Source organism: Lissotriton vulgaris, chromosome 11, assembly GCF_964263255.1.
Source record: "Lissotriton vulgaris chromosome 11, aLisVul1.2, whole genome shotgun sequence".
Taxonomy (NCBI): Eukaryota; Metazoa; Chordata; class Amphibia; order Caudata; family Salamandridae; genus Lissotriton; species Lissotriton vulgaris.
Window position 1 is genome coordinate 274,765,661 of NC_141699.1, and position 25,063 is coordinate 274,790,723.

General features: G+C 46.0%; 1 protein-coding gene across 1 annotated transcript in view; it reads right to left on the bottom strand.

Annotated features, from left to right (window-relative positions):
* The window catches only part of NEFH (neurofilament heavy chain), a 146,779-nt gene that overhangs the window by 30,487 nt on the left and 91,229 nt on the right, over positions 1-25,063 (bottom strand). The window contains exons 2-3 of the mRNA XM_086943233.1: positions 7,741-7,940; positions 3,418-3,542 (exon numbers count right to left, since the gene is read on the bottom strand). Coding sequence (XP_086799359.1) covers positions 3,418-3,542; positions 7,741-7,940 — 325 coding nt within the window. The remainder of the gene's footprint in view (positions 1-3,417; positions 3,543-7,740; positions 7,941-25,063) is intronic.

The following is a 25,063-nucleotide window of genomic DNA, read 5'->3' on the forward strand; positions in this document are numbered from 1 at the left end:
CTTTCCTATCCAACCAGGCCAGCAGCTTCCCGGCTTTATCGCCTACATCGTAGATACGGCCCTGCTGTTCCTTAGCCAGAGTCAGAGCGACATTCGTCGCTAGGTCATGATATTCCGCTTGCTTCAGTGAAAGGGCATGTAAAACCTAAGGGTCAGGCTCGGGTCCCAGTTGGGACTCAAGACGCAAGACCTCTTCCTCGATGCTCAGCAAATCGGCATCCCTAGCCCTTCGGGCCTCTGCGATGAGCGCAAGAGCCTCGCCTCTAAGCACAGTTTTAAAGGCCTCCCATAGGGTGACGGCCGAGCCAACCGAACCCACATTTTCTGCAAAATAGAGGTCTATGGCTTTGGCCAGGAGAGAGCGAGTCTTAAAATTGCGGAAGTACCACGGGTTAATCGCCGCTGGCCGCCCCGACAGGACCACGTCAAAATCGAAGGAGACCCACAAGGGGGAATGATCAGAGATGCCCCGTGCCAGAAATCGGGCCTCAGACACGGCCGGCGCGTGCGCCGCCAGTGTGAGAACATAATCGATACGGGAGAGACTGCTGTGTGCACCCGAGAGGAAGGAAAATTGGCGGAGCGTCGGATGGAGAAGACGCCAGCCATCCACCAGGCCCATTGACTCGAGAAAGGAGGGCAGCCACTGTTGGGAGCTACGGAGGTCTCGAGGCGGTTGACGGTCAAGGGAACCAGAACAGACTGAGTTAAAATCACCCCCCACTATCAACAGACCAACCGGCAAAGACAAAATGGCACCACCAAGGTCCTGAAAGGTACTGGACTGCAGTCCTGGGGGGACGTACACCGAGAGTAACGAAAGGGAACGCCCTTCCCATCTCCCCGCCACTGCTGCGTAGCGCCCCCTCTCATCAATCACAGTGACGTCTATCTCTAGTGGAAGGGACGCACGCACCAGGATACCCGCCCCCCGAGATCCGGAAGAGAACCCGGAATGGGCCACCATCTTGTAGCCTTTGCGATTAAGAGCCTTACACGAGTTACCCACCAAATGTGTCTCTTGAAGGAGGACAATATCAGGCATGTGTCGCTTAAGCAATTGAATTACCACCCCTCTTTTGACCCGGTCTCCCAACCCATTAACGTTCCAACTGAGTACTCTTAGTTTCTTACCCCCCATCACCCCGCAGCCCGCCCCACCCAGTCCCAGCGGACACCGACATCAAGTAAAAGTCAACAGCGTACACGACCCATTGCCAGAAAGAAAGAAGAAAGAAAAAACCAGCAAACAAGAAAACTCGCTCGAACATACCCCCCACCCTGCACCCCTGCATCAGACTAAAAAGCCCCCCCAACCAGCAGTGTGCCTGTCGCCCCATTAACTAGTCTACAAAAAGTCCCCAGAGGAGTAAGGAATCTCCATGAACACGTCCCGCCACCCACCATGTAAGCGCCAGGAGAGTCAAGTTAGATAACGAATACCAGCACCGGCAGTCACTTGAAGCGGGGGTGCCGTAAGCCGAACCTTACAGTAGAGCTGAGTCTCACTGATCCGGACCACCAGAAGCACCTCCATCTTGGTCCTCTTGCTCGTCCCGCCGAGGAGATACAGTGTCCAACCATTCACTCACGTTGTCGGGGAAGTCAAAGAACAGGGCACGGCCCTTATGTTCAACACGGAGCTTGGCAGGGAACATCATAGAATATTTGTAGCCCATTTCCCTGAGTCGCCGTTTTACTCCCGCATAGCTCTGGCGTTGACGCTGCACTGTCCTCGTGAAGTCAGGATAAAAGTGCACCTCCGCATTCTGGTAGTGAAGTGGTCCATGTTTCCTGGACGCTTGCAGGACCGCGTCCCGATCCCTAAAGTTGAGGAGGCGCGCCACAATCGGGAGAGGCGCCACGCCTGACTTCGGCGGGCCGCCCGGTACCCGATGGGCACGCTCCACTGAGAAAAAGTTACTCAGTCCAGTGGGTTGTAAATGGGTTTGGATCAATTCCTCCACAAATAGGTCCGTCGCTGCTTCCTCGGAGCCCTCCGGTACACCAACTATGCGGACGTTTTGCCGCCTGGCTCGCCCCTCAAAATCCTCCAGTCTCCTAGAGAAGAGGTCCGTGGTCATCCGCAGGTTACGGACCTCGGTCTGTAGCTCCGAGACGTCGGAGGTTAGGCTGGAGGTTTTAATGTCTAGTGTCTTCACACGATCATTGGTCTTGCCCAAGTCGGCCCTTATAAGAGTGATATCAACAGCCATTGAGTCAACCTTATGAGTCAGAGTTTCATGCTGCTGCTGCATATCGGCCCGGAAGCTCGTGATGGCACCCATGATGTCGCTGAGGGTAGGCTCCGACCCATCAGGCGAGCTCGTCGATGGAGGGCCCTTAGCCGTGGCCCCCGTTGCGGGCGGTGTCTTTGGCTGAACATAGCGCTCTATGCGGTTCAGTTGCGTTTGTGACTTGCCTCGACCACCTTTGTTCGATGCCCTGTTGGGATCGCCTCTGCCCGCCATGATGGGTCCGATGAGAACAAAGGCGGAGCGCCACCCAAGCCCGGGTCCGCGGCGAGACGGTGAGGTAGGGCCGAACACACAAGACCAGGTTGTTGAAAGCGTGAGCTGGAGACACTATCACTTCGCCAGTGGGGACGGCAGGCAGCCACTACGCATTCCAATCATGCGAAGTGGCGGAGTCCGGAGGGACAATGGCGCAGTCCCGACACGGAGTTCAGCTCGACGCAGCTCAGCACTGGAACCACCGATTCGAAGGCGGAAGGCAGCTCCCGCTTCAGCGGACCACCAGCAATAAGGTACCACCACCGTGGATCAGGATTTCAGGCAGGATATATGAGGCGAGTCGGACGGTCCACGGAGCTCCGAACTTACGCGGCCATCTTGGTTGCCCGCGAAGCTCCTCCCATGGGTCCCTCTGTTATTGCTTTTGGTTCTCTCCATTCTTTCCTTAAGTCACAATCCTCTGCAGTCTGCTGTGTTCTGTTTGTGACAGAGGAGTACACGAGCCCCTCTTCTAGTTTCCTTCCTGTGGCATATCTACATTTAATGGCTTCAGCACGTCTGATGTTGATTAAGTTGATCATGATGTCGTCATTTTGTTAGCTGATTCCCACCTGCTGGTGCAGAGTCATGTCAGAGATGGAGCCTCTGGAATGTACCATTTGGTACAACTGTTTATTGCCCCACAGCATACAGGCAGATTGCAGGAGAGGTTTTGGGCCCTGAAAAGAAAGTATCTTCTGTACATTTAGCAAGATGGAAGCTGCTTTTCAACTCAAACCTTGAGCACCTAAAAGGGTTGGGTCTATTTCTTTCTGCAAAATCTTAGTAAAACTAACCAGTAAGGGTAAAGCAGGTAGAAGTTGTGTTTTGCAGTACCTAGGGCATGCACTAATTCTGTTATTAACGTTTGACTGACACCCAATCACATGCACAGCAGTGGTACCTGTAGGCGGCAATCTCAATGTCAAGGGCCATCTTCACATTGAGCAGGTCCTGGTACTCTCGGAGTTGGGAAGACATTTCCCACTTGGTGCTCCTCAGCTCGTTCTCCAGCTGTTGGATGGTGTCCTGGGGGCAGAAGAGGTTGGAGAGAGATTTAGAAACTTGTGAAGGACCATTAAGGCTGGAGAAGACTTAACACTTTGAGTTCCCCCGGCTCAATGTTGACTCTTCAATGAAACGAATCAGGAGTTGAGAGAACTAATGCCCATTCTGTTAACACTGGTAGGACATCTACCAGTGTCATTACGCGTGGATGGAGGCTTCAGTCGCTAGAGGAGGCAGACAAGTCCTTCAGGCTGTGGCCTTTCCCAGAGCCCCAATAATTACAAATAAAGGGGAGCAGGGAGAGGTTTCGTCCCAGCACACACCCTCCCTAAATGAATTATCGAAACAACAAAGGTGTGCAGCTCTGTGAAAAAAGGGGATGCCAAAGCCTACAGTGCCTGCCTTTCAGTGACAGAGTTTGTTGCAATGCCTCCAGTATAAGTTAACACTCATACAAATTTTATTTCTCCAAATCAGAATATTATTATAGCATCATAGCCAGTGCAGAGGGCACTAAAGGGTGTTAAAGGCCCTCTTTATATTATGTCAACGCCACAAGCGAGGCCATATTAAAAGGCACAGGGCCTTTAGCAAATGTTGCAGCTTGAGGCAGAAGGGATATAAAGCTATTATAAAACATTCCACTTCCTCTGTGTAGAATGTTCTAAAATAAACAGGGTGAAACAGAAAGGCAAGCGTTAGAATGTTGGAGCAGAGACTCCATTGCAGCCATTATTGAGTGTGAGCCACTCCATTCAATAGAGCTTTTCAGTGGAGCTTACAATATACCAATGTTTTAATATAACCTTATAGTCTGCTGTAGTGGGCTATACCAGCTATTAAAGGCCCGCTGAATCGTTAAAGGCCCGAGCCGAAGGAGAGAGTGTGGCTTTAATGCTGGTGTGGCCCAGCTCCAGAGGGCTGTAAGGCTATTAGAACACTCCACCACTAGAGGGCAGAATGTTCTAACAAATAAAACAAAGGCCGCATGGAGCCCGAGAGTATTGAAATCCCCTTGGGCTCCCTGAGGCCTGTAATCACAACAACCGGTGAACAACAACATTGGAATGTTGGAGATCCGGGCTTCAACCAGTGATTAGATGCCTGGGGCACTCCATTGTTTTTAATGAAGCTCCCAACATTCCAATGTTTTAATATTTCTTTCTCCCATTAATTGTTCTGAATAGATCTCGGAAAATGAGACGTCTATGATGAGCAGCACAATATTCCAAAATCTCAGCTCAGAGAGTCTGCCCAGTTAAACATCTTATAACTGTCCTTCGACCTTGTGTACTTTCGATTCTGAAGTCCACTGTAGACATTATCACTCCCATGACAGAGTGGCAATGTTCATATCTGTGTGTGTAGGCAGTCTAAAGGGTGGCATCCTGCGACACAGAAGAATCGACAGGCCTGAGGCTGTATGTCATGCCTCTCAGAACCCAGATACCTGGGGTTGAATACTGATCTAGTGTAAGTGGGAGCTACATTTATAAAGGGAATTCATTATCTTATGGTCTCAACGTTGTCACTCTTTCTCCCATCTAAACTGATCTTGTACACGTTCACTGTGCTAAAATCGTTTCCCTAAACATGCGAAACATTAATTTCTACAGACAGCTTTTACAAAACCTTGTTTTACTATGTATCTATTACTTTGACCACTTTTTACGCATTTTGACCTCCCATTTTAACACTATTTTTTTACTTGGGTTTTTTACAATGTATTTAGGTTTGTTTAATACCATGTCAATGTAGGTCAGTAGGGACCTAAACCTCTTTGCATGGTCAAACCCTTTTCTTTTCATTAAACTTACCCCCACATGCATCAAACTCCCGTTTTGCGTTTCCAAATTTGCGAATTTTACCGATTCGCAAATATGGATTCGCAAAACGGGATGCATCAAAAAAAGTGCATAATATTTCCGAATCTGTAAAAATCGCAATTTTTACCGAATCGCAAATATTATGCGAATTCGCTATTCCCATTGATTCCTATGGGCCAAAAGGCCCATAGGAATCAATGGAAATTGCGAATTCGCAATTTTGAACTCGCATAATGTTGATGCATTCCATGGGTGCAGGGGGGGGTCCAAAGGACCCCCCCCTGCACCCCTGAAATGTTTGTTTAAATGGATGTTTCACACACACATGTCCTAAGGACATGTGTGTCTGTAACATGACATTGTTTAAAATGTAAATTTGAACATTTTAAACATTTTTCGCAATTTACCACGAGGTTCAACCTCGTGGTAATTTGCACTTGCAATCTTCAAAATCGCAATTTAAAAAAAAATGATGCATTGCATTTAGGGAATCGCAAATTTGCGATTCCTTAAATGCAATCGCATTCTGGAAAGTCGCAAAATTAGCGATTTCCTTAACAAAATAATGATGCATCTGAAAAAGCATTTTTGGAATCGCAAACGGACGATTTTAAGGAATCGCACCGTTTGCGACTCAAAAAATGCTTGATGCATGTGGGGGTTAGTTATGTGTTGAGCTTCCGTATGCATTAACCTTAAATATTTGTCTGTCACACCAAACACACGTTTTGCTTTTAGATAGTCCTCTTTTCTGAATTGTATAAGTTGGTTACTAGATATAAATTTTGTATTATAAAATGCACATTTATTCACACTATTATTCATTGCTATGTGATAATCAAGTCTGCTTGAATGCATTCATGTCATTGCTTATGGAAGAAGTCTCTAGTGCTAGTGATTGCTTTGATAGATAAAGTACACTGCTCACTATTCTTTTTAAATTAAAAGTATATTTTCACGGAACAAAACTACATGAAATGGTCCTAAGGCCTTTTCTGCTAATTGTTTATTCTGAAAGATTCAACAATTAATAGATATGTTATATAAACTAAGAAAATAATGTGAAAAGAGAGCGGAGACTTCAGACCAGAAATTCTAGACAGAAGCCATACAGAATTGCATCACCTTTCTTTGCTGAAGGCTAACATGAGCACACATAGCCTTCACTCTGTGGGCCTATTTGCCTTTATTTTAACACAGATGAAAATTGCAGTAGTTGCTATTTCATTAAACATTGACTTGATTGTTCCGCAGAGATTAGCAGGTGTGGACCATCTTTAAAACTCAGGATTAGGCTTTTCCTTTAGTGTTTGGGGTAGTTTAGTTAGCCAGAGGGATGAGGGGGGGGGGCTACTGATTTCAAATTAAAATAGTCTTATGGCTTCACCAATATGTGACAGAGCTATGTGTTGCTCTCTCTATTGGTGAATTTGGTCATGACTATATAATTGATTTTTATAAGATCACTATTCATATTGTGTGCCCTAGAATAGATTTTTGATTTAAAAATGAATATTTGAAAATATCCTTTGTTTTCTAGTGTTCTTGAGTGTGCATTTCCATTAAGAAAGAGGGTTTGGATTAAACAAACTGTCCCTGTGATATTCAATAGGAATGAGCATTACCTGAAACTCATTCCAATAGTGTCCATTTAGTTTTGGGAGGTTTCTGTCCAACTGGCTTTCTGTCTTGGGTTGGTACATTGACAAAGTCCTTGGTGCCATGGCATCTAGAAAGGCTATTCCCAGGCCATCTTCTAGAAGAATTAACCGCAAATCGTATCAAAGCAACTTTTTGAATTGTACTAAATTGCCTATTGACATTTTGAATTTCTTTTTCAATTTTCTGTTCGTTTTTTAAATAGTAATTCTTTTCTTACGGATTAAAAAAAAAATCTTAAAACATTTCAACCTTTACTTTCATGAGTAATATTTACACTCTTTCTCAGTTAGGGAAAAATAAAAAAATTTAGTTTTAGGGGCCATAGAACGCAATGCAAGAATTGGTCTAAGATGTTATGGAGGCTGAGGTTATTTTAAAAGATGTTGAAATAAAATAGCAAATGGTGCTTAGAAAAACTATTTACTCATATGTTGCTCTTTTAATATCATCTTGTGTTATGGGACTTGCTGTGAGCATCACTGGCTTGATGGAGGGCGATTCCTCACTTTCCTCTCCTTTCACTTATAATATTTAAGATAAAATTACTACTGTGATTCTGAATTGTAAAAAGGGTGAAGCCCACATTACCCCACTCTTTCCCTGATCTGACTAGTGAAAGAGACATTGGTCAAATGAAGTAAGTGCCAGGAGATTACCCAGGCCATTGTGCACTCTAAAAAATAAGCACCACTGATTAGTGGAGGCCCAGGCCTGCTTGGTGGAGGTGTTACCTGATAGGACAGCACATCGGCATTGTGTTGGTCCTCCATATCCATGCGTTGCCTCTCCATCGACTCTTTGGACCCCCTCAAGGACTCCAGGTCGTTCATCTTAGACTGCAGCTGGCGGCGGTATTCTGAAATCTCCCCTTGGCTGGAGCGGATGGCATCGGTGTTCACGTGGGCCGCCTCAGACAACTTCTCTAGCCTCACTGCCAGGGCGGTGCCGCAGAGTGAGGAAGGGCGCGGGTGAAGGCGAGTACATGCAAAATTGGAGAAAATAAAAGATGTGAAGGAGTATTAATAAAAAAAAAGTATGTGAAGAGGAAAGCAGACAACTGATTATTAAAGATAACGCATACAAATACTTTATTTTTAATATAATATTTAATGGTAACTTAATTTCACATTCATTAGCGATTCTGTCCCAGAAGGGATTGATTAGACCTAAAACCTCTAAAAGTGCCCCTTATACATCACTTATTGCAACAGCTGCTCTTTTGAGAATTCTGAAGTGTAAACAGCATAACAGCAGAGGAACGTCTGAGCTGGTATACCCTTTTGTATAGTATAATGAATCCCTAGTAGAGGTAAGCAGCTGAAAAGAGTCAGGCAGGGGCAACACACAACCCTGAGTCAACACAGAACAAGAACCTGTGGTTGTAGACATTTTGCACTATAACGACATGCTCCCAAACTCTCTGCCTTGCTACAGCGTGTAATGCAGGGCCTGCAGCCCTTAGGGTGCGGGGAGGCCTAAGGGACTGGAGGGTCCCCTCATGCACCCATGCAATGGCAGTGCCATGTGGCAAAATAAGGAACACCTCCTGCTGCCTGTCAAAATCCTACTACCCGATATGCTTGGCAGTTTGCCGAAAGAAACAGAGTTGCAACTATTCTTGATTTATCCAGTGGCATCCGGCATCTCGGAAGAGTGGTGGGGCATTGCACTTTTCTAAGCCCCTCCCGTCCTCAGGCACACGCTCCACTGGACAATCCTGACGCTGCTCTCATGCTGCTGGTGGCACTTCAACCTGAAAGCAACATCAAGATTGGCCTGAGCACCATGAATTTGCGTCTCCAGTTAGACTGGGAACCTGTGCCTGCTGTCATCAACACGGCAATGCAGCTCGGTTTGGAGACAGCTTCGGTGCACATGGCAGTTTAGCTGGCCTGAGACGGCCGGCCAAACAGTCATGCGCACTGACACCAGGGAAAAACACTTCCTCTAGTGCCTGTCCATGACTTGGGCCAGCCGCCAAAACTCAGTGCTGGAAAAAAATCAAATACTAATAAACCTGGTTTATTATCGTTTTATTTTTCGTGTTTAAGGCTGCTGGCAGGGGGTGCAATGCTTCTCCACCATATCGGAGGAGCTGCCGCTGGATTTATTGCTGCAATACAGAAAATCACAGGGAAATGGCACCCATGTGACTGTGTCACTTCAAACATGCGCGAGAGTAAGGACAGAGCGAATGAACCACCAGGGAAAGAGACATTATGAGGAGAGAGGGCACTACGAAGAGTCCACAGAGACAGTAAGAGAGATATCTGAGTGAGAGGGAAAGCGAAAGAGTGAAAATAAGGTAAGTTTACGGAGCAATAAGTGAGCTAAGTAGCTGCTTGTGAGCACAGGAGAGAGAAAAGAGACAGACGCCAAAGAGATAGAAGAGAGACATATTGAGAGACATTGAGGCTAGATTCTAGAACAAACACAACTGGCTAACAGACACCTAACAGAGAGACAGAGGAGGAGATAGCGAGCGAGAGAGAGCAAGAGAGGATATAAAGAGATAGGGGGAGAGAGAGAGCAGGTGAAAGAGGAGAAAGTGAAAGGGAAATACAGGACTTGATTACCAGTGTTCCAGTGGTGTATTCAGTATTTATTGTACCTGATAAAGTCCAATACTCCTCGGTTTAGAATTTGTCAGGTGCAATAAATAGCTCCTAATTCGCAGGTATTCGGAGCTTTCCTCAGTAGTGGACAATACAATACTCCAAAATCTCCTTGTCCCAATAATCGCTCAATCAATCGGATTTGCATAGAGTGTCTAATCCCCCCCAAGGGTCTCTGTGAAGCTTTGCAAAGGTAGGCTACCGAGGACAAGACTGGCTGGGCTGTGGAGGGGGCCTTGCAGGGGGGCTCCCTAAGGTTTCATTACACTACTGTCTCTTTCTTTTATTTCTTGCCTTTACTCCCACCTCTTTTCTCTATCCATGTTGCAGTGTTTTTGTTACCATAAAATAACTCTCACCTGACCATAACAGAGGCCGTGGACCACTCAATGTGACTAAACAATGGATAGTCGTGCTTACACCGGTTGTCCCATAAAAACATAAGAAATTACACAATGGAATTAAACCTACATGGACAGGGTTTGATTATTTAAATAATAAACAACACCAGTCTAACCAATAATCAGGGCCACTTGAATTATGCCGCAGTGGAGGACCAAATTATGGGGCAAGAAAAGGCTAATTATGCGGCTTACTGTGGCACAACCTGTAGCAGTGTTATTTTGTCATTTTAACAAATATTTATAATCTTTGACCAAGGTTGTACCTCTTTAATTCTAGTTTAACACCCGATACAACAGCTGAAAGTAAAGGATTGCAAAGGATCTGCCTCCGGGTGGAACTAATTGTGTCTCATTTTGGTTTAGTAAACATCTGCACTGTTTAAGCTAGAATTTTTTCTGTAAATTATGATCAGATGCTGGATTATGTGGCAAATGAAGCAAATCCATGATTATGCGGAAACTATTGTGGACGCAGAATCGCATAATTGTTGACTTCCTTCAGCAAATTTGATAGAGAGAGAGCGAGAGGGGATAAAACAGTGGTGCCGTGCCCAGCATGTCTAGTACGGCCAGAGAAGAGTCAAAATCTCAGTATAATCATAGTGTATGTAAATGACAACTATTTAGAATAATTGTAGGTAAATTAATCTCCAACATAGTTTCAGATTTCCTGCACCTATATTTGACGTAAGGTTTCTGCCGTGAAAGGCTTAGTTGGTATGCAAAGGGTGGCAGATCTGGTCTTGGTGGCAGGGTCTGGCCAGGAGGGTTCTGTGCTCTCTGCTATATACACATGTTTCCAGGCTTGCTGGTCCGACACCGGGACCTGGCACCGTACTCCTTTGCGGAGGAAGGCAGAATTTCCACTTTTTTCATGCATAAAATGGACATGGAGAAAGGATGGGAAATGGCACCCGCCTCTTCCAACTGAAAATTTGGTGCTTCGAGATTCTAGAAGAGACAGACAGAGACAGATAGAGGCAGGGACAGGAACAGACAGATAGAGGCAGAGTGACAGAGAGACGGAGAGGGAGACGGAGAGGGAGATAGAGGGAGGGAGAGGGAGAGAAAGGGAGACAAAGGGTGACAGAGGGACGGAGGGGGGAGAGAGAGAGGGAGAGAGAGAGAGGGAGACAGAGGGCAGCAGACAGAGGGAGAGGGAGACGGAGGGAGTCAGGGGGAGACGGAGTGAGGGAGAGAGAGACAGAGGGAGGGAGACAGAGGGAGACAAAGGGAGACAGAGAGAGAGGGAGACAGAGAGAGACGGAGACAGAGGGAGGGAGACAGAGGGAGGTAGACATAGGGAGACAGAGAGAGAGGGAATCAGAGGTAGGGAGGCAGAGGGAGGGAGTCAGGGAGAGACAGAGAGAGGGAGACAGACAGAGGGAGGGAGACAGACAGAGGGAGGGAGATAGACAGAGGGCGGGAGACGGACAGAGGGAGGGAGATAGAGGTAGGGAGAGAGATAGAGGGAGGGAGACAGAGGGAAGGAGATAGAGGGAGGGAAAGAGAGGGAGGGAGACAGAGAGAAAGAGAGGGAGACAGGGAGAGAGAGAGAAAGAGAGGGAGACAGACAGAGGGAGACAGACAGAGGGAGACAGACAGAGGGAGGGAGACAGAGGGAGACAGACAGAGGGAGGGCGACAGAGGGAAGGAGAGAGAGGGATAGAGACAGAGAGAAAGAGAGGGAGACAGTGAGAGAGAAAGAGAGGGAGACAGAGGGTGACAGACAGAGGGAGACAGACAGAGGGAGACAGACAGGCAGAGGGAGGGAGGGAGACAGACAGACGGAGGGGGACAGAGTGAGGGAGGGAGACAGAGGGAGAGAGACAGACAGAGGGAGGGAGATAGAGGGAAGGAAAGAGAGGGAGACAGAGAGAAAGAGAGTGAGACAGAGTGAGACAGAGAGAGAGGGAAGGAGGGAGCGAGAGAGAGACAGAGGGTGACAGAGGGAGAGAGTCAGACAGAGCTAGGGAGACAGGCAGACAGAATTAGGGAGACAGACAGAGGGAGGGAGACAGACAGAGGGAGGGAGACAGAGGGAGGGAGACAGAGGGAGGGAGGGAGACAGAGGGAGGGAGACAGACAGAGGGAGGGAGACAGAGAGAAAGAGAGGGAGACAGAGAGACAGAGAGAGAGACAGAGAGAAAGAGAGGCAGAGAGAGAGAGAGAGGGGAGACAGAGGAAGACAGAGGGAGACAGAGGGAGAGAGAGGGAAGGAGGGAGCGAGAGAGCGAGATAGAGAGAGGGAAGGAGGGAGCCAGAGAGGGAGTGAGCCAGAGAGGGAAGGAGACAGAGAGGGAGGGAGAGAGAGGGAGACAGACAGAGGGAGACAGACAGGGAGACAGAGAGGGAGACAGAGAGAGGGAGAGAGAGAGGGAGACAGAGGAGACAGAGAGAGGGAGGGAGAGAGCGAAAGTGAGGGAGGCAGAGGGAGGGAGACAGAGGAAGGGAGGGAGACAGAGAGGGAGGGAGACAGAGACAGAGAGGGAGAGGGAGAGGGAGAGCCAGAGGGGGAGAGAGAGAGAGAGAGAGAGATGTGTGTATGCCAGGTCTGTTGGCTCAGTGGACGAAGGCGTCCACTGCAGGGGCCTGTGTTCAACCTCATGGTCACAGTTTTTTTTCTCTAACCCCTCCTCCCTCCCCCACTGACCCCGTCTCCACTGGTGCGGCCCTCGGCCACAAACCACACTGTAAATTCGGCCCCCAAGAGAAAGTTTGTGAGTACCCATGTTCAAGACTCTTCACTTCAGCATCCACCAATTTTTGGAGACTTGACATCTTCTCTCTTGGCGTTCACAGTATTCGATGTTTAGTGTTGGTTGCTGGGTTTCATGCAAGCCTCTGCCCAGTGGAGTGATTCAAGTCAAGCAAGCGATTTTAAGGCTAACCTATGTTTATAATAGATTGCAGCTGTTCCAGAAACTCTTTTAATGTGGACGGGGTTTGCACCTAGATGTAGTAAATGCATGCTAAGTCCACATTTGAACTCCGTCTTCTTCTGCAGTGCCTTGAATGATTTGATTTTTGGAGCCTGTACGCTTGAACCCGAGTACGTTTCACTCATTCCCTTTCTAAAGCTTGTTATCACCCTCACCTTCCTGCAATGGCTTTCTATGAGCACTATTTGTTCTTCCATTAACTTTTTTTGCGTGAACCTCTTTTGCCGCTTGTATTTGGTTTTGCACACTTCTCTTTGGTAGTGTCATCAGCTCCGGAACTGGAGTTTTTCTTTGTCCTGAGTGAGCCTTTATAAAAAATCTCTCCCTCCTCAGGAAAGCATGTTTGGGTTGGGAGAATACACATGGAACCTTAGGGGCGACTCTCCTTGGTGAAATTCTTCACTCTTCATCTCTACAAATTCCATACACCAGCAGCAGGTACACCTCTATCTGCCCTCAATATTCTAGTCTAGGCCACCAGCCCCTATTTCCCACCACCCCTCTATATGGCAGATTCTGGGACCTCAATATTATCTTGATTCTCTAAGACTTTTTAAGGACATGCTAAGATTATATCATTTCTTCCAAGGAAATACTGCAGGATTAGGTTGCACCTGTCCCTGGGATAGCTCTGTATGGTCCACAAAGATACCTCTGGCAGAATCTATTTAAAGAACCCACATATCACCTGCTCATGAAATACATAATTTTTGGGCAGAGCAGAGCAGTTATTCACCTACAAACAATTTAACCACCTCTTAAAAGTAGACCTCATTGTATCGCATTGATGCTCTCACCCAGTGCTAATGTTGTGGTCCAGATAAGTCAATTCTCCAAGGTGGCAACAGGGAAGCCTAGCAGATAAGCTATTCTTTAGGAATATTTGACTTACAACGCAAACAATTACAACACATGCTTTTACAATGCAGTTTTTACATCGCAACTACCATTGCATCGCATGAATTTACAACGCATGCCATTACAACACATTTTTTTAAACTACCATTACAACGCATATCATTACAATGCATACCATTACAACGAATAATACTTTTAGGACAACAGTAGGGTAAGTGTTGGATAGTGTAGGGATAACAATTACTATTCTCAATCCAGTGAGTGCAACAGTAGGGTAAGTGTTGGATAGTGTAGGGGTAAAAATTACAATTCCCACTCCAGTGAGTGCAACAGTAGGGAAAGTGTTGGATACTGTAGGGGTAAAAATTACTACTCCCATGTACCCCAAAATCCATACCCACCCTAAAACTAAAAAAAATCTCCATTACTTACCTTATAATTAGTTGTAATGGCATGTGTTGTAATAGTATGCGTTGTAATGGAATGCGTTGTAGTGACATGCATTGTAATGGCATGTGATTTAAAGGCAGTTACATTTTAATGACTGCATTGTAAAAGTTGTGTGTTGTAATGACTGGGTTGTAATGGATGTTTCCCATTCTATAGTGCATGGTGTGCATCATACTGTAGACTGAGACACCCCGCGATCCTGTGCAAACGGCCTATAAGGGTTGTTGAGAATGGAGGTTTGTTCAGCAGTGAGTTACACTGCACTGCCAGCTGGACCCCACCTATAAGCCGGACCACTCTGTTCTTCATGCATGAATTGTGGAGACTAAGGGATTGTGCATCTGAGTTATGGAAAATCCTCCTATTTCTGGAGAAAGGGTTAACTCTGGTGGAGAAAACACTGGTGTAGTGTCTTCCACATTGGGTATGGAATGGTAGAGGAAATTGCACTGATCGATTATTTTCTGCATTTAGCATGTCCTCCATAAAGCAGAGGACTTCCTATAATCCACCAACTATAAATCAAGTCCTAAAACCAAATGTAGTGTCCATAGCATGTGGATTCCACACTGCTGACTGGTTTCTATGCATTACAGCAGGGCTTCATCAGGGGAAATATAATTCAGCTCTTCAGGACTAAGGAACTTATAACGAGTGCCCCTGTAAGCTCAATGGATCATAAAAGAAGTTACCAGTCCCATCAAAATGATAAAATCTGTGCTTTTACTTTGGATTCCTTGTGTTTCACCAGAGGCCTAGGGGCCCCATTATGAGTCCTTTGGCTATACCAATCAGACTCTTAACAGAAGTTACCAGCCCAGGGGCTGGTAGCAATAGTTATTTGTCCTATTGGAGTTACGAGATCCACTGGACCATTGTGGATCCGTTTAGAGTTTGTCTGCTGGCAGCAGGTGAGATCTCTGTGGCACACTCTAGGGAAAATAAGGAATTACAAGTGAAATCAAATCTGGAATTAATGTTCCTCCGGCAATTCCTAATTTCAAAGGGGACCCTCAGGTCCCCACTTGTAAACCTCTGGTAACTCTGTACCCCCAAGGATTACTGATGCCTCTGATATTGGTAACAGCATGGGGTGGAGTTACCAGGCAAAACAAGCATTGAAAATGCAATAGGTCTTGCCTTTGATTAAGTTAAAGCCATTTGCTTTGCTAATGGTATTGTATAGCAAAGCAAATGGCTTTAACTTAATGAAAGGTGAGACCTATTGCATTTTTAATGCTTGTTATGTCAGTGCCCCTTAAGCACTGTCACCCGTTCTGGAAGTACCGGTATGTCACAGGAGCTTCCTGCAGTTCTAAAAGCACGGTCAGAAATCCAAAGAATGCCAAGTGTATTTATGTGGACTGAATGAAGATGCTGTCAGTCATTGTACAGGAGCAGGGGATATGGTCAGTCATTCTACCAAAGCTAAAGGAAGATGAGGGCAGTAAGTCCACAGATAAAAATAAGACATCAGAGACTGTATAGGCTCATACAAGGTGGCAACATTTCGGTAGGTGCAGTTGTTGTTCTCAAGACAAGACACAAGTATGATGTCAATGGATTCAAAGATCCGATTGTCAAATGGCGTAGAGGCACTGTCACATGAGGTCTCTGGGTCTCGCAGCCAAACCCCTTCATAAGCACCCTTACTTGAGCCTCTGCTTCTCCGCCCGGCCCATGGCGGCTTCCCCCTGGTGGGCGCTCCCAGAGAGAAGCACCAGGAAGAGCAGCGCACAGCCCTGGGATGGGCACATGTCCCGGCTCTTGGCAGCGGAGAGTGAGCTAAGCCCTCGGGCAGTGCGAGAGCAGCACATCCTCCTACTGTGTCTGTGCCCATGCAGAGGCCCGAATGTAAAGCATAATCTAATAGACAATAACACTATCACCATAAACAGTACAAACGTTCCTACAAAAAACACTAGTCTCCACATGCAGTAAACTACTTGGAACACCCAGGCTTTTGTAGGTCATTGAAGATACATTAAGCAAACCACCCACAAGGCTGTTTATAAAACGCAAGGCCCAGCAGTCACTGACAGCCACAATGTGGAAATGAGGCAACTCTCTGTCCAGTGACCCCTCCCGGCTCCGCCTCTTCTTTACAAAATGGCGGTGGATGTATGGGCCTTAGTCCTTCCTAGAAGGGCTGGATACAGGACGCCCCGGTGGCCCATCCCGGCAGCCAGCGACTCGGGGCCCGCCCTACCGCGGAGGATGCGGCCGGCACTGCACAGGCTGCGTATCAGGCCAGACCTTTCCATGAGGGTTTAGGGGGAGCGGTCAGCACCCCACGAGGAGAACTGTCACTGACTGGGATTGCACAGCTGTAAAGGGGTGGTAGAGTCTAGACCCTTTCTTTAAACAACACTTGACTGCCCCTCACGTCAAAGGAATACACAGGCACAATGACTCCCCGTCACTGTCATAGCCGTAGACTGGATCCCTTCCACACAGACCATTGCGGATGGCCAAGAGGGGTGACACTGGCCTGCTGGGAGGACGGCCAGGGCGGGTAGCGTTTGCGCAATGCAGACTGCGCCGATTGTCTATGGGTGAGCGGGGAGCTGAACTGACCTTGTTCCGCTTGCAACCCCTCCCCAAATTAACAGGAGAATCTGCCTCTCTCCCCTGATCCCTCCAGGACCCTTCTCAATCCCATTAACTGTCTGAAGGGGGCGCCAACCAGAGTCACAGACCTCTCACAGAGGAGGCACTTCAACGTTTGCGTGGGAGACTGGGTGTCTTCGCCTCTGTAGCGTGGGGGCACTTTACCTTTCAGCGCTGAGCTGCGCCACTCCAGGTTCTGTCGCCGCTCCCAGGCCTCCTCCTACGTCTTCCGAAGTGAAACCAAAGCTCCCGGAAGGCCCCGGTGTAATCTATTATTAGAGGGTACCCATGTGTGCGTTGGAAGCATTCGGCTTACTTTGATAACTGACGTGAATGCATGGGTTCTCATTCTCAATAGGTGTCTTTTCCTGCAAAGGGTAGAGGATATGAAAACAAGAGCGGTATCCCAAAGGCATCCGCGTGTTTATTTTTGCATTGCACTTTCACTTTAAGTGAAAGCGTGATGCAAAAATCAACACGCAGCTGACTTTGCTAAAGCTGAAAGTCGAATGCGAAGAAAAAAGTGCATTGGGAGTAATGAAGTGGAGAGAGTCACGCCACCGGTAAAAGATCCAATCCTGGTGGGCGTGGCCGAAAGGAGACAAGGCGGCAACAAGGAGGGACTAAGAAGCCTCCTTTACAATCGAAAGCCAGCGTTTTGCATGGAAGCTTACACTAGCCAATTAAAAAGATGGGCTGGGCTTCAACTCTGCCACCGAGAGCTTCGAAATCCGTATTGATTCCAATAAGCTCTCGGATGCCGAGAGCAGCGCATGCGTACTGCTATCTCCAGCCAAGACCTAAAAATGGGTACTTCTTCATAAGGCCCTAAATCTCCACGTGAAACCACGCAGAAATGGGTGGTGAGTTATTCCTGATTCCCTAGTACATCCAAATTTCGAAAGAGGCTGGGTCTGGTAAATATATTCTAGATTCCAAACTGCTTTCCGCATGTCCTGGTGGTTACCGAATAAGCATGGGCGAATTTTGCGGATCTCGCGTTCGCAAATTTTGCGGATTTGCGGATTCGCAATCCGCAAAATCCGCGAATTCCCGCGAATTTGCGGATTTTTTTTTTTTTTGTTCGCCCGTGTTTCTGCCAGTTCGCGAGGGTTTTTACAATTTCGCAATTTGCGAACTTACCTGTCGGGTCGCAAGTTTTGCGAACTTGTTGTTTCTACGTGTCCAGCCTGTTTGGAACACTCTTCTTCATCACTGCCACTCTCTGTCACCACTGCCACTCTCTGACTACTCATGCCACCCTCTGGCCCACCCATGCCACCCTCAGTTTCATCACCACACCCTCTGGTTGTCCAGTGTACATTATTTTCGGCAAAGCAAAGCACACCTTCCCTGCCTCAAGTGACCTGAATTAATTTGGGGCTGATTAATGTGTCACAGAATATTTTTTTAGCTGGCACCTGCTTCCTTAGTGCGCCCTGATTAGTGATCTTTTGCACTTGCTAAGTGCTTTCATTGTTGCAAAATTAGTTACAACACCTGCCCTGCCCCAACTGACAATAATGAATTGGGGGCTGATTAATGGATTTTAACTTCCAGCCTGGCTCCTGCTTGTCTCCCTTAGCTGTAATTCAGGACCTTTGTGGCATATGTGTAACTATTCTGAGGTTCAGAGCAGGGTCACATAATAGTTTCAACTGGCAACTGAACTCTGGAGGGGCCCCTCAGGAAGCACTACAGGAAATGGCTACTAATGATGAGCCTGAACTTTTGAACCTGGTAAGTAGTTACTTTCAGTTTTGCTAAGATCGTATTTCTGCAATTTTGCACTTATTCGCGGGGCGCGAACTCACGCGAACAGTGCGAGCAGTGCGAGCAAAATCCGCTGCTCGCGGATTTGCGGATTTTGCGGGAGATTCGCAAATCTCGCGGATTGCGAATTTCCCGAAAATCCGCAAAATCCGCGAGCGGAACGGATTTTCCGCCCATGCTTATTACCGAACATTTTCTCTCAGGTTTGACCTACTGAAATTGGCCTGGTGATAAATGCAGAGGTGCGGAGTTTATTGTACCAGATAATTACCGATTGTGGGTGTGGTAAACGACCTTTCATTCTGATCTCTGCACAAACAGTTTGCGCGGATACCGGAATCTTAAAGCCCACTTGTGATCGAGGGCTGAAGTCAAGTTATGAGACTTATATAACCTTGCCTGCATCCTGTTCTCCAGTCAGTCTATATTACTGTATTGACTTTGCTCCTTTATTAATTTTTTATCGTAAGTGTGGTCTCGCTTCCATTCATTTTCAAACTGTGTTAGACTGGATTGCTTCTATTATTTATTGACCCAGCCGGATACAAATTCTGCTTGGCTTGCTAACACAAACTGAGTACTGTGGCACACAAAAAAAGAGCTTTCCAGGTTAGAGGACAAAACAGTTGTCTTTACTTTACTCGCTCCTTCATCGTTCACAATCACCAGAAATAGACTTTTTAGAATCTTCCGTTGTTTTTATGAAGTCTGGTTTGAGGCCTTTTGTGAAATCATTCACCGGATGGCCCATAGAGGGTTCATCTTCCACCTCTTTATCAATGGTAAACTGCTTTAAGGTAGAGTTCGGGTCTAAAGTGACTTGCAGTCCCTTCTGGCAATAAATAATACTCAAAACTCCTGTAAAAGCATAGATCAAGTGGAGGTCAAAGAAAAAATAAATTGTTATTTGTACAAAAACGGGGAATAGTTTTAGAAAACACTGTAAACATATTTTTTTTATAAACCGGCTCTACTAGTATCATGCCACATGGTATGAAAATTAGAGATCAGGAAAGTTTTGGAATATGGTAATGTGTTACACCATCAATGAGTGAACATAAAACATATGTAATGTACATTACCCACTGCCGACTGGCTCGTTAGCTTCTAGGACTCCCTCTGTAGCAAGGGTAATTAAATTACAGAACGTTTGTACTATTACCAAAATTGTTTGGCATTTTGGCACCACCACATGTGGTATTTTCAAAGCGTGAACCTAGCCAAAAGATGCAGGAGCACTGTACAGGGTCGAAGGCAGAGGTACAGTCATAGTGATTCTAGGCAGGAATGCTGGATTGAGGGAGGAGTGGACTCTTTACTCTTTCACATTGTAGTGTTCTTTAAAGAGATGTTTTTTCATCTCTTTTCTAAACAGAAGAACAGTATGGGTGGCCCTCATCGTTGCAGTGATGTTGCACCAGATCTTGGAGAAAGCCTGTTGCCTTGTTTTTCAGGTTTTTTTTTCTGTACCATTTCATCTACAGTCTGATGGTGCCTGGCACTCGTGGTAACCGATTACATGGGGAAAAATGTGTTGTAGTATAAATGAATATTGAAAACTACTTTAGTTCATGTTTTCCTGCATTTTTCTGAGCTTGGACACTAAACTCTATGGCAATATTGCTCATCCAAAGTGTGGTAACGTTACTGCACCTCCTGGTATTACTACAGGACTAAGTGCTGTAAGGTTATAAAGTGCTATGGCAGTTTTGAAAACTGTTTTGGGAGTCCAGGTAGCTTTCTTCTGTTAACAGGGAAAGAGGTGGAAATTTGGGAGACCCAGACCTCTCACCAAAAATCTCCGGATGTTCATCGGTCCCATCTTGAGCCTGGTTTGGGTGAGAAACTGTAAGTTTAAATAGGCACTGGGGTCATATTGAAAACTAGCAAGCTACCTAGAGAGGTATATCATTCTTTGTGAATAGACTTGAACCCATTCCACCACTTTGAAGATGGTCTCCTGTCCTGGTCAGGAGAAAATGGTGTGGCTGCAAGTCTGGCCTCAGGGAACTGCAAAGATTGCAGCCGGCCTATGTGTTGACCCATGAAGAGGCTAATATAGCTCAGCCTTCCATTCACTGAGTTGAGGACAAAGACTCCGTATGGTTCCAGTCGGTCAAAATAAGTAGGACTTTAGTACCCTGACTTCATCGCAACTTTATTTTGTAAGCTTAGAGGTTGGGGTACTTCACTCCTTGATCAACAAGAGGATCCCTATTGAGGACATGCCAAAAATCTGTACATCAGATACAAACCTTGCAGTTAAATCAGTGGTCAAGATACCAAAAGTTTAGGTTGGTCTCGGAATATGAATATTGAGGGGCCGATTCCGATTCGGTAAAATCCCGTACGAATAGCCGTGCGGAGCATTTTTCCCGTACGAATTGTATCCTCGAACGTCCCCGTACGTACGATGTAGTACGATGCGTACCCAAAGCAGTTCTCCGTCCGAATCATACCAAAGCCCGTACGACTCAATAATCCGTACGAATTGCATTCTGAACGCGCAGACCGTAAAGATCGAAGCATCATTTTTTGACCCAGCAAGTACGATTCGTCCAGTCAACACTCCGTACGACTCTTTTTTTACGAGAGCTCAAAACGTCCGGAAAAGCAGAATTCGACTCAAAATGTGTGCAAAACGGACTTCTGGTACGGTTCGTACACCCCATGATCTTAGGGGTACGGTTCGTACACCTACAATCATGGGGTACGGTTCGTACACCCCATGATCGCAGAGCAGGGCCGGACTGGCTACCGGGCAGTTGTGTGTGCTGTCGAGCAGGGGGAGGATTTCTCCATGGTGTGAGCTCATTTCGTTGATGGGGACCTGCGTGCGCTGTGAAATAAAAAAAGCAAAACGAATTTCGTTTTGCACACACAGGTCCCCATCAACGAAATGACCTCCCTGCTCGGCAGCACACATAACTGCCCAGTAGCCAGTCTGGCCCTGTCGTAGAGGGACGGTTCGTACACCCCAGGATCGTAGGGGTATGGCTCGTACACCCCATGATCGTAGGTGTACGAACCGTACCCCTACGATCATGGGGTGTACGAACCGTACCCTATGTGATTTTGTGTCTCTACTTACGAATTGCTCATACGTGACGTTTACTGTACGAATTGGTTACTCATTCCCCAGTCCGGATCGTACTTGTCGGGTCGTATGGCATGTTTACGATTCATACGGTTCACTTTCAGGGTCTGTATCGTACGGATTTTCCCTTGCTTTTCGTACGGTTCGCAACGATTCAACGTATTTTTTTACTACGGATCGTACTACGGTTGGGTGTGATGTGGGTTAGTCGGGAGGATGTCAAGGACGGGTCTGGCTGCAGCGTTATGTAAAGTTTGGAGACTCTGTAGGAGGTGTGCGGCGTTTCCTATATAGATAGAATTGCCATAGTCCAGTCCTCTTGTGATGAGAGCCTGTGTCACGGTGCGTCTGGTATGCAGCTGAAGTCACTTGAAGATTTTACGTAGCATGCGCAGAGTGAGGAAGCAGGAGGAGGAGATGGCTTTGATCTGTAATTTCAAGGTGAACTTGTTATCTATGAGGATTCTAAGTTCTCTGGGGTAGTCAATGGGTTTGGGGCGGGCCTCAAGTCTGGCAGCCACCAGGCATCGCTCCATGGGTTGCAGTTGTTGTCGAAGGAGAAGGAGCGTCTTCCACTTCTGCTTCGGTAGATTTGAGGACCAAAATATCGCTTAACAGAAATATTGTGTCATAAATGTCATTGTACTATTGAAGTTACATATAGAAAATCTGCCCCAGAATGAGTGATAGTTATGAAAAAGATGTTTAAGACACAATAGTTCTATTTTTGCTAACAATATTCGGATTAATCGGACATACACATCTTTATTTTTATTTCAATTTTTTCATGCTTTAGTTTTATTACCATACTCATCTATCTGTCTGTCTGCCTATATATTCCATGAAAAAGCAAAGTTTGAAGTAGCTTTATAGTTAGGATTTGTAATTCTAGCTTACTTTACATTAAAAAAAATTAAAAATTGGCCAAATAATAGCACTTTTTTAGTAAGTTCTGTGAAGATTCGTTAAACAGATGAAAGTTATTGGCAAACCAAAGAAGGCATTTCCAATGGAAGCACAGACCTAACTATAAATACCCAGTGATGACCGCCACTGGGCTATCTATCTATCTATCTATCTATCTATCTATCTATCTATCTATCTATCTATCTATCTATCTATCTATCTATCTATCTATCTATCTATCTATCTATCTATCTATCTACCTAGGTTTTATTACACTATTTGTGTAATATTCACTGAAAAAGCAAAGGTAAAAGTGGCGTTATAGTTAGGTTGAAATTATACAAATTAACGTTAAAATACCCAAAAAAACACTGAAGTACGCCAGTTATAATTTAGTCAATTTGACCTGTCTCATGTTTCAGTCTCAATGCTGACTGAATTAATTGTAGTCTTCCTCTGCTGACATAAGGCGATTTATTAAAATGTTGCAGTGAGCACTCCATAGGTGTGCATGTGATTCTTCTCTCCACTTGTCCTCTGTCTTTTTCAGTGATGCTCCTCAGTGCTTTGTTCCGCCCCCATTCCTGCTTTCCGATGTAAATATGTGTTTATTTATTTTTTATGCTGTCCCAGATGTTGCAAAGTGCTACAGGGCCGCTGGTTTCCTTTCTTTGCACTGGTGCATGTTTGTGTATTCACTTTTTTTTAGATTTTAATTTACCATCAAAACATGGTCCTCGGCCATTTTAGAAGGGTAAATAAAAGATGGCTACCATAGTTTTCCACGCATGCTTAACAACCCATACATGTAGCTACGACATGATTCATGCAAGATGATGGCCTAGTATGCATGTGTTACAATGCAAGCATCTTGGGTCAAGTTTGCGCTATATAAAACTTTATAAATAAAATAAAAAATCTATCATATTGTGTACACATGAATGCATTGAAAAACATGCTTCCATTCCAGGCTATCTCCTGTGTCGAAGCTGTGTTGTAATGCTCGCCAGGCTGGTGATTTATACAATTTTTAAAACTTGCTTGTAACTTTTGTTTTTAATATTTTAAACTTATAAAGTGTTACCTCACTTTCTTGCTATTTTGCACATAAAACGCACTGGGCACTTTGTTTTTGGTGCCACGCGCTGATTGCACGCTGTTTGCTGCTTGATTGGGGGAATCACGGGCAGGACACTGCCATCTTGGCGGTTAACATTCTAGCTTTCTGTTACCTAGAGCTATAAATCCTCAGGCTGACACGACCGGGCAACGCTACCTCCTGTGTCGAAGCTGTGTTGTAATGCTCGCCAGGCTGGTGATTTATACAATTTTTAAAACTTGCTTGTAACATTTGTTTTTAATATTTTAAACTTATAAAGTGTTACCTGACTTTCTTGTTATTTTGCACATAAAGCGCACTGGGCAATTTGTTCTTGGCGCCACGCGCTGATTGCACGCTGTTTGCTGCTTGATTGGGGGAATCACGGGCAGGACATTGCCATCTTGGCGGTTAGCACTCTAGCTTTCTCTTACCTGGGGTTATAAATCCTCATTCTGATGCGACCGCGCGCAGCGGGCGCGCCAAAGGCAAGCCCGTTTGCACCCGTCCGCGCTTGGTCCAGGCTTAGGCCCTATCCCACTGGTCTTTTTACATCAGACTCTCGATCCTATTCCAGGGAACAGCTTATGGGTTGGGATCCTGAGGGGGGCAAGGCCTGCTGCCCAAGGATCACTCCCAAATTGACCATGGAGGCACAGCCTGCGCGCTGTCCCACATGCTTTCTTGCCATGCCTTGTATTATTGAGAATCTCAACAATACGCAGAGTAATACATCCTGCGATAGGATTAACAAAACAACTCAAGTGCCACTCAAATGTCTTCTTCTCAATGCCAGGTCCTTAATCAAGCACAGTGTGGAATGTGCCATTTTTATGGATTACCACAACACCAAATTAGCTTTTATAACAGAATCCTGGTCTGATGAAGCCTCGGGCCTGATCTTGTCAAAGCTACTCCACCCGGCTTTTTTTGCTATACTCTGGATAGACCAGTTAAGAGAGGCGGTGGGCTGGCAGTCATTTATCATGACTCTTTGAAACCCTCTTTTGTCAAAGCCTCTAATCAGGCATGTGAGGCACTATCAATTAATATTCAAACATCGGCTCATGAGACACTTAACGCTATCCTCCTTTATCGACCTCCAGGGCCTAGGAGTGCGTTTTTAGACTCTATTGGAACACTTTTAGAGGAAGGACTGTGTAACAAGTTCTTCACGGTCATGGGAGATTTTAACTTTTATCTTGAAGATCTGAATGATACCGACAATGTAAAACTGCAGCAAATTTTTAATGGAGGCGACCTCAAGCAGCTTGTGTCAGATCCCACTCATTCTGCGGGA